The following is a 12680-nucleotide window of genomic DNA, read 5'->3' as shown; positions in this document are numbered from 1 at the left end:
ACTGACTTGCCTCGTTAAATAAAAAAGGTAAAATAAAAATTGAAGGACCCCAAAAACACAGTGGCCATCATTCTTAAAATGGAAGAAGCTAGGAACCACCAAGACTCTTCCTAGAGCTGGCCGCCGGGCCAAACTGAGCAATCGGGGAGGTGACCATGGCCCTTCCTCTACCAAACAGGCCTGTATGGTAGAGTGGCCAGACAGAAGTCAATCCTTAGTAAAAAGGCACATGACAGCGATGCTTGGGAGTTTGCCAAAAGGCACCTAAAGTATCTCAGACCATGAGAAACAAGATTCTCTGGTCTGATTAAACCAAGAATGAAGTATTTGGCCTGAATGAAAGTGTCACATCTGGAAGAAACCTGGCACCATCCCTACGGTGAAGCATGGGGGTGGCAGCATCATGCGGTGAGGAATTTTTTCCAGTGGCAATCGAACATCTCTGGAGAGACCTGAAAATAGCTGAGCAGCAACGCTCCCCATCCAACATGACAGAGCTTGAGAGGATCTGCAGAGGATAAGAGAAACTCCCAAAATACAGGTGTCAAGCTTATAGTGTCATACTCAAGACTGTAATCGCTGCTTCAACAAAGTACTGAGTAAAGGGTCTGAATAATTAAATAAATGTGATGTCAAAACTGTTTTTGCTTTGTCATTATGGGGTATTGTGTGTAGATTGAGGGGGAAAACAATTTAATCCACTTTAGAATAAGGCTGTAACGTAACAAAATGTGTGGGGGGAATCAAGGGGTCTGAATACTTTCCGAACGTACGGTATGTATGTACAGATGAAGTCGGAAGTTTACACACTTAGGTTGGAGTTATTAAAACTGTTTTTTCAACAACTCCACAAATTTCTTGTTAAGAAACTATAGATTTGGCAAGTCGGTTAGGACATCTACTTTGTGCATGACAAGACATTTTTCAAACAATTGTTTCCAGACAGATTATTTCACTGTATCACAATTCCAGTGGGTGAGAAGTTACACTAAGTAACTACACTAAGTTGACTGTGCCTTAAAACATCTAGGAAATGATGCCATGGATTTAGAAGCTTCTGATAGGCTAATTGACACCATTTGAGTCAATTGGAGGAGCAATTTCCAGACACCTGAAGGTACCGCGTTCATCTGTACAAACAATAGTACGCAAGTATAAACACCATGGGACCAAGCAGCCGTCAGACTGCTCAGGAAGGAGATGCGTTCTGTCTCCTAGAGATGAATGTACTTTGGTGCGAAAAGCGCAAATCAATCCCAGAACAGCAAAGGACCTTGTGAAGATGCTGGAGGAAACAGGTACAAAAGTACCTATATCCACAGTAAAACGAGTCCTATAATCGACATATCCTGAAAGGCCGCTCAGCAAGGAGAAACCACTGCTCCAAAACCGCCATAAAAAAGCCAGACTACGGTTTGCAACTGCACGTGGGGACAAAGATTGTACTTTTTGGAGAAATGTCTCTGGTCTGATGAAACAAAAATAGAACTGTTTGGCCATAATGACCATCGTTATGTTTGGAGGAAAAAGGTGGAGGCTTGCAAGCCAAAGAACACCATCCCAACCGTGAAGCACGGGGGTGACAGTATCATGTTGTGGGGGTGCTTTGCTGCAGGAGGGACTGGTGCACTTCACAAAATAGATGGCATCATGAGGATGGAAAATTATGTGGGTATATTGAAGCAACATCTCAAGACATCAGTCCAAAAGTTAAAGCTTGGTCGCAAATGCGTCTTCCAAATGGACAATGACCCCAAGCATACTTCAAAGTTGTGGCAAAATGGCTTAAGGACAACAAAGTCAAGGTATTGGAGTGGCCATCACAAAGCCTTGACCTTAATCCTATAGAAAATGTGTGGTCAAAACTGAAAAAGCATGTGTGCGCAAGGAGGCCTACAAACCTGACTCAGTTTGTCCTGCTGTCAGGAGGAATGGGCCAAAATCAACCCAATTTATTTTGGGAAGCTTGTGGAAGTCTACATGAAACATTTGACCCAAGTTAAACAATTTAAAGGCAATGCTACCAAATACTAATTAAGTGTATGTAAACTTCTGACCCACTGGGAATGTGATGAAAGAAATAAAAGCAGAAATAAATCATTCTCAACTATTATTCTGACATTTCACATTCATAAAATAAAGTGGTGATCCTAACTGACCTAAGACAGGGCATTTTTACTAGGATTAAATGTCAGGAATTGTGAAAAACTGAGTTTAAATGTATTTGGCTAACGTGTATGTCAACATCCAACTTCAACTTTGTATATATATATATATATATATATAGATATAATATATACTTAAGCAATAAGGCCTGAGATGTGTGGTACATGGCCAATACACCACGGCTAAGGGCTGTTAAGTGCAACGAGGCGGCCATATACCACAAACCCGAGGTGCCTTACTGCTATTATAAAACTGGTTATCAATGTACTTAGAGAAGTAAATGTAGATGTTTTGTAATACCCATGGTATACGATCTGATATACCACAGCTGTCAGCCAATCAGCATTCAGGGCTCGAACCACCCAGTTTATTTTGATATATAATGACTTGGGCCAATAATATCAACTTCAAAGACCATATGCACCAAAATCTCAAATTTCAATGTAATATTAATTGGAATGTGGGGGATAGCAGATGTAATATAAATGGAAAAACATTTGTAAATCTTACAAAAATCCTTCTTTTGCCATTTGTTTTTTTAAATATACAAAAATAAAATAAGGGTACTGTCATGGTTTCTTAGGCAGTACTGTTCTGTGTTCCACAGGGACATGGAGGAGAGGAAGGAAGGAAACGAGGGAGGGCGGCTCAAGCTCTCGGACCCCTTATGTCCATGTCAGTTCATAGGGTAGGAGGTGAATCTTGACCTCTAACCCCTCCTATCAATAAGGCCATTGGTGGTAGATGCATTGTTTTCGTATTAGAGGGGATCGTTCATGTCACAGGTATAGGAGAGGGGTCACGCCGCTGCTGGGGGCAGTGGTCGCAGGTTGTCCAGTAGTGATTGGACAGCGGGTAGGGAAAGAAGAGCCCTCCCCATGCCCCCTCCTGCACGGTAGCAGGCGTATCCCAGTACTCCTATCACCCCAGCCTTCAGCACCGTGCGCAACATCCAGCCAAAACGAGATGGGGGCGCAACACTGACAGTCACACAGAAAAGCAAAAGAAAGAGGGTCAATATTAACTCATAAAAGTTAGAAGATGCAGAAATACAATGATCCTATTGCTCTATAATATAAGTAGTAATAACTTGGTCTAGACTGCTAAGAAAGATACACACACCTCATGATCTCCTGAATGTTGAGATCCTTCTCCCAGTTCCTTTCGATGCCAGGGACATGGCCCATCCCCACCACTCCCACCACCACAGCAGGCACTTCTGTTACAAGAAACAAAGCAAATTTATCCAGCTGAAATGGCATCCATGTTCCCAAAAAACATTGGTCTGTAACAGTCCATCTATTATGCATAGATACATTAGGAGTTGAGGAAAAACTTAATTGGCATCTTAGGCAGTGTGCAAAACACAGACACAATAACCCAGCTCGTCCATCTTTCAGAGTAAGGGTCCAATCAAACTGCTGACGGAAAACTACGCCAGAAAGTAAGCCTTTTCATTGATTTAATTGCAATCTTGCGGAGACTACAACCAATGATATGGTAGTGTTTTTCCCACGAGCAGTGTGAACAGCCTAATGGAGAAACTTGTCTGTGGACTTCCTCAGGTGAAATGTGAAACAGGCAGATGCTGCGATACTCACTCTGGGCATTGGGGGGCGCCTCCACACAGCGTGCGGCCTGGCGGAGCGTGTGTGTGAGGTAGATGTCTCGCTCAGCTACAATCGTCTGGTGGAGAGCGGGGAACTCGCCGATCATCTCTAGCATCGTCTGCTCCAGCAGGTCCTTCTGTTTGCACTTCTCCACGTCCTCCTTACTGACACACAACAAACATATTGCAATAACAAAAGCATTGCACCAACTGGGTTTAACCAAGTCCCCAAATTAATTCCCAATAGCTTGCCATCATTTGTATTCAGGTAAATAAATTAAGCCCTATATAAACTAAATCTATTATTAAAATTGGATATTACTAAATACAGTACCACCCTAATAATATTTCTGCTCTAATCTTACTACATACTAACCAAAGGAAATACTGAGAGGAAGTGTATAGCAGAGTAAGCTGTGGACTTAACCTAGACACTAGAGAGGAGTAACTGTCAGGTTATTGTACCTGATGGGGTCTGACAGGAAGCACAGGCCCCAGGCCAGTCTGGCTTTCTGCCACAGACTGAGAGCAGCGATGGCCCGTTTGAATGTCACCGGGATAGGCCGGTCCCCCAGGTGGAACTTGCAGAAGGGCACTCGGCCCGCCTAGGTAGAGAGAAGAGAGAGGGAGGGTCTTTACATACAACTTTACTAATACTGTACCTAGTGGGTAACAGGTAAGAGGGTGTTAAGTTCAGTATGTTATGCTGTGGGAGATAAGAACATTAGTGTGTATTTGAAAGTATTTGTGACCTTGACCTGACACCTTGTGCGAGAACAAACCTGTGACCCTTATCAAGATGAACTATTTTTAGTGAGTGTGTGAATGTCTCACCTGTTTGAAGGCCTCCCTAAACTCCCCTCCAGGAGCCATGCCCAGCTGCTCAGTGATGTGAGCCGACACTTTGAGCAGCAGGATCTGCATCAGGCCAGACATCACTCCATTCTGTGAGGACATAATAAAGAGGGGGAAGGACAGACAGGAGAAAGCTGTATGTAGTTCTGTCTGAGCTGTTCTTGTCTAATGATGTTCTATATTATGTCATTCTGTATTATGTTTCATGTTTTGTGTGGACCCCAAGAAGAGTAGCTGCTCCTTTTACAACAGCTAATAGGGGATCCTAATAAAATACCAAATACCAAAGAGACAAAACAGTGAACTGTAAGTTAACATCCAATCTATCCTCTCTTCTAGCAGAGCAATTAAAACACAAACAAGCTCAAATCTCAATATCTTGTTCTATGCTAACAGTCCAGATAATTAGAACTGAGCATGGAAAGGGGTCCTTTCATTACTCATCCCCCTGTTCTTGGAATTCCCTCCAAGCCAACCTAAAAGTCTAGGACCTGGTGTTCATGGATGAGTTCAAAGGACAAATAGATGAACAGGTTGTTGAGACACGTAGTTGTTTCCATTTGTCACCCGATGTCACTAGTTTGCGTTGCCTCATGTAAGGAAGCATGCTGTGTTACTTCACACGTGCATGCCTGCACGTACACACACACTGTTTGTTTGCTGTTATATTTGTGCTGTTGCCAGTGTCTTCTGTCTGCGTTGTCCATTTTGTCTCACATTGAGGTGTGTTTTAAAAAAAAATCCTAGCCCCCCCATAGGAGGCATTTCACTTCTTGTCAGGCCATAATTGTAAATAAGAATTTGTTCTTAATTGACTTGCCTGGTTAAATACAATATCACTGCCGTTTTGTTATTTCAACAAAACTGATTCTATAGGGCACATACTGTTAACATGTTCAATATTTATTTTATTTTTATTTAACCAGGTAGGCCAGTTGAGAACAAGTTCTCATTTACAACTGCGACCTCGCCAAATTAAAGCAAAGCACTGCGCACAGAGTTACACATGGGATAAAACAAGTCACAATAACACAATAGAAAATCTATATACAGTGTGTGCAAATGTAGTAAGATTAGGGAGGTAAGGCTATAAATAGGCCATAGTGGCAAAATAATTACAATTTAGCAATTAAACACTGGAGTGAGAGCGCAGAAGATGAATGTGCAAGTATAGATAATGGGGTGCAAAGGATCAAACAAATAAATAACAATATGGGGATGAGGTAGTTGGGTGGGCTATTTATGGATAGGGTGGGTACAGGTACAATGATCGGTAAGCTGCTCTGACAGCTGATGCTTAAAGTTAGTGAGGGAGATAGAAGTCTCCAGCTTCAGTGATGTTTGCAATTCGTTCCAGTCATTGGCAGCAGAGAACTGGAAGGAAATGCGGCCAAAGGAGGAGTTGGCTTTCGGGATGACCAGTGAAATATACCAGCTGGAGCACGTGCTACAGGTGGGTGCTGCTATGGTGACCAGTGACCTGAGATAAGGCAGGGATTTACCTAGCAAAGACTTATAGATGACCTGGAGCCAGTGGGTTTGGCAACTAATATGTAGCGAGGGCCAGCCAATGAGAGCATACAGGTTGCAGTGTTGGGTAGTATATGGGGCTTTGATGACAAAACGGACAGCACTGTGATAGCAAATTGGAAGCAGTCTAAGTAGAGTGTTGGAGGCTATTTTGTAAGTGACATTGCCGAAGTCTAGGTTCGGTAGGATAGTCAGTTTTACGAGGGTATGTTTGGCAGCATGAGTGAAGGAGGCTTTGTTGCGAAATAGGAAGCTGATACTATATTTAAACTATATTTATAGAAACCAAGGCTGTTGTGTCTGCCGATAAGAATGTGGTGATTGACAGAGTCGAAAGCGTTGGCCAGGTCGATGAAGACGGCTGCACAGAATAGTCTTTTATTGATGGCGTTTATATCGTTTAGGACCTTGAGCGTGGCTGAGGTGCACCCATGACCCGCTCGGAAACCAGATTGCATAGTGGAGAAGGTGCGGTGGGATTCGAAATGGTCGGTGATCTGTTTGTTAACTTGGCTTTTGAAGACTTTAGAAAGGCAGGGTAGGATAGATATACGTCTGTAACAGTTTGGGTCCACTAGCAAGCGTTAGAAAAATGCTTCTTGAAATTCTCGATTATCGTATTAAAAAAAAAGAAAACTAATTTCAGGGACAAAAAAAAGCCAAACTGCCCCCCCCCAATAGTCGTACCTGTTTGATGGCCTGTTGGACCTTGTCCAGATTAATGTCTTTTGCCTCCTTCAGCAGTGTCTTTTCATCCATCTTCAGCATGGACACCCTGTACTGGCACAGCTCCACCACCACCACGTCTGGCTGCACTGCACGGATCGTCTGAGGGAGGGGAAGAGATGGGGGAGAAGGCAAACAAAGGGGACAGGGAAGAAAGGGGGAGGAGAGAGTGGGAGGATAAGGAGAGGAGGAAAACAGGGAAAGGGGGTAGAAGGAGAGGACAGGAAGGGGAGAAAGGGGAGCAAGGGCGGTAAGAGAGAGAAAGCCAAAGGTAGAAGTACAAGACTGACAATAGCATGGATTTTGCCTGAGGGAACAAAACAAACAGGAGTCTGGGAAACCAGGACATGTAAGGGGGATGTCATAGTAATTTGTTCTTAACTGACTTGTCTGGTTGAAAAAAGGTTAAATAGATAGTTCTGAATGGCAGATTTCAAAATACTTTTTATTCAATCATCTCTGAAGGACAATCATTTAGAAAATGTATGAATCCCATGAATTTGAACGAACTCAACAGAGGCCATTCCAGGAGATACCTATGACAATCATTTAAGGCCGGTTTCCCAGACACAGATTCTGTCTAGTTCAAAACTGTACTTGAATGGAGATTCCTCATTCGGCATACTTTTTAGTAAGGCCAGACAAAATTGAGTCACTATTTAACAGATTTCACCCCCAAAAAGCGAGGCGAGCAATTTAAAAAATATATAATTAGGTGGATAAGGAATAACAGTACTTTACCACATTGTCCTAGGCTATATGGACATGAACAATAGGATAAATATTCAATTTGACTGATTTTCAGATTACTAATGAACATTATTCACATAGGATGTATAATAGAATGCAATATTCTATCATATTTAAAAATGATTTAAACATTTTTTTGTATGAATGTATCAGTTCATTAATCATCTACTTAACTGTATAGCCTAACAAATTCAAGAAAGATTGACAATAAATAATTGTAATCAAATTAAAATGTTGATACATAATAATGAGTTAATTACCTGAATGCATCTCTATAGCCTAGGCGTTAACAAAATATTCATACAAATATGATTGGGCCTCTCATAGACTAGTAGGCCTTGTAGAAAGAGGGTCAATCAAGTTAGGTCTATCAAATGAATGTAGCATTGGAAAAAATGTATACATCCAGCCATAGAGTATAACCTATCATCATCAAAATATTTTTTGTTTGTTTATAACATGCACAATTAGAAGCATAAATTTATATAGATCAAGCGTAACTAAATTCGAGCCCAGTAACTTTGCTCACCGTATACTCCTTCGATTGTCTCATCTGGCTGAAACAAAATGCCCCACCTGCTGATCTGCACAAAGTGTGTGCGTGCCACTGGCAATGTACTTTGCTGGACATGCTAGCTGTTGTCAGCAGCGCATCATCACTTCAAACGCATTCTGTTGTGGTGTTATCGGTTGGCCTACTACTACTACTGGTAGTACCGGTAAAATGTAAGTTATGAATCGCAAATCACCATACAGCTGATACTTTGGTTTCATCAATCATTTTGACTTCCATTTGGTTGTCCAAAACACTATCAGCTTGCACTGCATCTTTGCTGATGAATGCCCTGATCTCTGGCCATTCAATTAGTTAAGTTACATTGTTGTTTCGTCTATTAAATCACTTCTTATTCATCTGAAAATGATGCAATAACCATGAATTTTTTTTTTTTTTTCAGTGTGGAGAAAAGTCAGGCGGGGCATCCGTTAAACAGTAATTCAACTTTGTCCGGCCAAACTGGCTAGGATAAGCTGTGTCAAGGAAAACAGCTCTTAATGCTTGCATGTCAGATTTGTTGTGCTCACCGTGGCCACGTCCTTCTTGCTGCTGTCACTGAAGTGGGCGGTGCCTACCAAGTAGAGCAGGCTGCCATCTGGGGCAGTCAGCCGGGTGACTGTTTCAGGGAGTTCTGGGGAAGACTGGCGCCGCTGGGCACGCACCTGCCATAGCAGCTCCACCGCCTCAGAGTCCGCTATAAAGGAACCAGCCAGGGAGAGGTGGAAGGGGAGAGAAATAGGAGCAAGTAAGAGCGAAAGACAAAGGCAAGAACGGAAAGAACCTTTAGTCCCTACATCACTGAATTGGATGGCAGGAAAGACAACATACTTCGATATGCCAAAGGAATGTGATTGTCAGATATGGGTAGAGTGAACAGTGCTTGTTGTAGCCTACTGAAATAAAGGTTACAAACAAGTTAGAACAGACTTTCAAACATAACATCGCTGTGGGAGGACTTCACAGACATTAAGAGAACATGGATAGTAGTGTCAAAGCTTGGAAAGTAAAGGACGGTTCCCCTTTTTCTCACACATGGGCATTGTGAACAATAGGAGCTTTTGGTGCCAAGCAGACGGAGAGAAAAGTAAATACATTTTACGTAAATAAGGGTACTCACAGAGTCCAGGGGGACGACTAGGCAGTGACTCATCTTCAGACGCATCTTCAGAGGGACCTACCAAGTCATCCTAAAAAAAAAAGTTAAAAAGCATGTGTAGTCATTCTAAAAGTATACATGTCAATGAAAACATTTTGTCAATGTGCTCATGGGCTTAGTAGCCAGATTTATTGTGACACTGATTCTTAGACAATTAACATCAAGGCTAGTACAGGAGTGGGACAAAATTCAAAAAAAAAAATGTTTTGCTTAATGTATTATGATCAGCATAGAGCTGTGTTCTTCAAATAACACAGCTGTATGGGACATAACAGATGTGTGTGAAGCTGTACTCTGTGTGCCTTTTTAAAACGATCAAAATAACAGCTGTCAAAGCATTATGCAGTGACCCATGTCCAGCAGTCCCCAAACTTACCTCAGAGTTGTTGTCTTGGTCCATGATTCAACCTTTAAGAGCTGGGCAAAAACTAAAGCAATGTCCCACCTTCCTTACTGAAAAGAAAGCAAAACAGGAGGAAAGAGTATGATCAAATGTATGAATACATTTAGCCAAATTCATCAAGTAGGTTTGTTGACCAAAATTGCTTTTCTCTGCAATGCTATCAGCTGTGATGCTTACTTTGTGACTAAGCTAAGGCCCCAATTCAAGTTCCTCAATTGCTGACGTTTGCTAACTAGATATATGTACAGTGTACCAAACCATAAATAAACTACCCATTCTCACTAGTTAGCTACCATCACCATATGGCGATAAAGTTAGTTGGAAAATAAAACCGTCTAGTTAACGTTACCTGTCACAGGTAGCTAATTCTAGTAGGTAAGACAATTTGTGAGCCAGGTTTTACTGTGACAGGTACGTTATAGTGTATAGACAAATATCATGAGCAAACTGCCTAACGTTAGCTTAGTGGCCCCTTTTTAGAGCCCGGTCATGGCTAAACGCTCTCCTGCTTCTGCATGTAGCTGCGTACTTCAACACGATTACATCACCTTCACACAAAAGTGTTGACATAGCTAGCTATTTTGCTAGCTAACCACATGCTACAAAGTCAAGTTAGCTAGCTAAAGCCGTCAAACCTGCTGGTTAGAGACAAAACATTAACAACCTTAGCTGATATTCCCCTCGTTTCCACATATGATATAGCTAGCTAGACAAACTAGCTAACATTATTCATTAAGTTAGCAAGTTGGCCAAAGCTAACTACTCGCCGACTAGCAGCTAGCTTACTACTCGCCGAATAGCAGCTAGCTTACTACTAGCTAACAGCTGACATATCGGTTAACTGGCTAACTGCTGCTAACTACTTGGCAAACAATGTCATATCAATTTGTAATTAACATATAATAACTACAGCTTACAATGTTATACATTAATAAAATAAAACTTACAAGTTAGCCAACCTGTGCTCTCACCTGCACTTCGACCAATGATGTGTTCGACTCGTTTGTTAACGTTGTCTTCTGGTACTTGTAGTTCAATTGAGATTTGAGTGCGTTGTGGTAATCAGTGGTGAAAAGCACCCTATTGTCATACTTGAGTAAAAGTAAAGATAACTTAATAGAAAATGACTTAAGTAAAAGTGAAAGTCACCCAGAAAAATATTGCTTGAGTAAAAGTCTAAAAGTATTTGGTTTTAAATATACTTAAGTATCAAAAGAAAACGTATAAATTATTTCAAATTGCTTATAATTTTTTACATATAGCCCGGTGCACACCACAACTCAGACCTCATTTACAAACAAAGCATTTATGTTAATGAGTCCTCCAGATCAGAGGCAGTAGGGATAACATCCAGATGTGCTCAGTCCCCTACTGTACAGTCATGGCCAAAAGTTTTGAGAAGGACACAAATATTCATTTTCACAAAGTCTGCTGCCTCAGTTTGAATGATGGCAATTTGCATATACTCCAGAATGTTATGAAGAGTGATCAGATGAATTGCAATTAATTGCTCACTGACAATTTTACCTGAGAACACAGCCATGAATAAAAAATGGTACCAACACATCCTCCGAGAGCAACTTCTCCCAACCATCCAGGAACAGTTTGGTGACGAACAATGCCTTTTCCAGCATACACCTTGCCATAAGGCAAAAGTGATAACTAAGTGGCTCGGGGATCAAAATATGAATATTTTGGGTCCATGGCCAGGAAACTCCCCAGACCTTAATCCCATTGAGAACTTGTGGTCAATCCTCAAGAGGCGGGTGGACAAACAAAAACGCACAAATTCTGACAAACTCCAAGCATTGATTATGCAAGAATGGGATGCCATCAGCCAGGATGTGGCCCAGAAGTTAATTGACAGCATGCCAGGGTGGATTGCAGAGGTCTTGAAAAAGAAGGGTCAACACTGCAAATATGGACTCTTTGCATCAACTTCATGTAATTGTCAATAAAAGCCTTTGACACTTATGAAATGCATGTAATTATACTTCAGTATTCCATAGTAACATCTGACAAAAATATCTAAAGACATCAAAATTTGTGAAAATTCATATTTGTGTCATTCTCAACACTTTTGGCCACGACTGTACTTCCTGTTCACTCATGACTGCATGGTCAGGCACGACTCCAACACCATCAATAAGTTTGCCGATGAGACAACAGTGGTAGGCCTGATCACCGACGACAAGACAGCCTACGGGGAGGTCAGAGACCTGGCTCGTGAGGTGCCAAGACAACAACCTCTCGCTCAACGTGATCAAGACAAAGGAGACAGCTGTGGACCTCAGGAAAAGGAGGACCGATCGCGCCCCCATTCTCATTGACAGGACTGTAGTTGAGTAGTTTGAGATCTTCAAGTTCCTTGGGAGTCCACATAACCAACAAACTATCGTGGTCCAACACACCAAGACAGTCGTGAAGAGGGTACGACAAAGCCTAGTCCCCCTCAGGAGACCGAAAAGATTTGGCATGGGTCCTCAGATCCTCAAAAAGTTATACAGCTGCACCATCGAGAGCATCCTGACTGGTTGCATCACTGCCTGGTATGGCAACTGCTCGGCCTCTGACCACAAGGCATTACAGAGTGTAGTGCGTATGGCCCAGTACATCACTGGGGCCAAGCTTCCTGCCATCCAAGACCTCTATACCAGGCAGTGTCAGAGGAAGGCCCAAAAAATTGTCAAAGACTCCAGCCACCCTAGTCATAGACTGTTCTCTCTGCTACCGCATGGCAAGCGGTACCAGAGCGCCAAGTCTAGGTCCAAAAGGTTTAACAACTTCTACCCCCAAACCATATGAGTCTTGAACACCTAATCAAGTGGCTACCTAGACTATTTGCATTGCCCCCCCCCCCACATCTTTTACGCTGCTGCTACTCTCTGTTCTGTTTATTATTTATGCATAGTCACTTTAATAACTCTAC

The 12680-nt window shown here is 42.1% G+C and overlaps 1 protein-coding gene across 6 annotated transcripts; it reads right to left on the bottom strand.

The window, feature by feature from the left end:
- Positions 1-2507: 2507 nt before the first annotated feature.
- trabd (TraB domain containing) lies at positions 2508-10822 on the bottom strand. 6 transcript variants are annotated; one of them, XM_024398914.2, is made up of 10 exons: positions 10723-10822; positions 9725-9801; positions 9310-9379; positions 8720-8886; positions 6848-6988; positions 4610-4720; positions 4241-4380; positions 3768-3940; positions 3289-3385; positions 2508-3146 (listed from the first exon to the last, which is right to left on the bottom strand). In XM_024398914.2, the coding sequence occupies exons 2-10, from the start codon at positions 9746-9748 to the stop codon at positions 2966-2968; spliced, it is 1104 nt and encodes a 367-aa protein (XP_024254682.1). In that variant the 5' UTR covers positions 9749-9801; positions 10723-10822; the 3' UTR covers positions 2508-2965. The 6 variants fall into 6 exon arrangements, with proteins under 6 accessions (XP_024254682.1, XP_024254680.1, XP_024254685.1 ...); XM_024398912.2 differs by having other exon boundaries at positions 10699-10797; XM_024398917.2 differs by having other exon boundaries at positions 10711-10730.
- Positions 10823-12680: the final 1858 nt, after the last annotated feature.

This window comes from Oncorhynchus tshawytscha, linkage group LG06, assembly GCF_018296145.1.
Source record: "Oncorhynchus tshawytscha isolate Ot180627B linkage group LG06, Otsh_v2.0, whole genome shotgun sequence".
NCBI lineage: Eukaryota > Metazoa > Chordata > Actinopteri > Salmoniformes > Salmonidae > Oncorhynchus > Oncorhynchus tshawytscha.
Note: the sequence above shows the minus strand (reverse complement) of the source record. Positions and strands in the feature narration are given on the sequence as shown.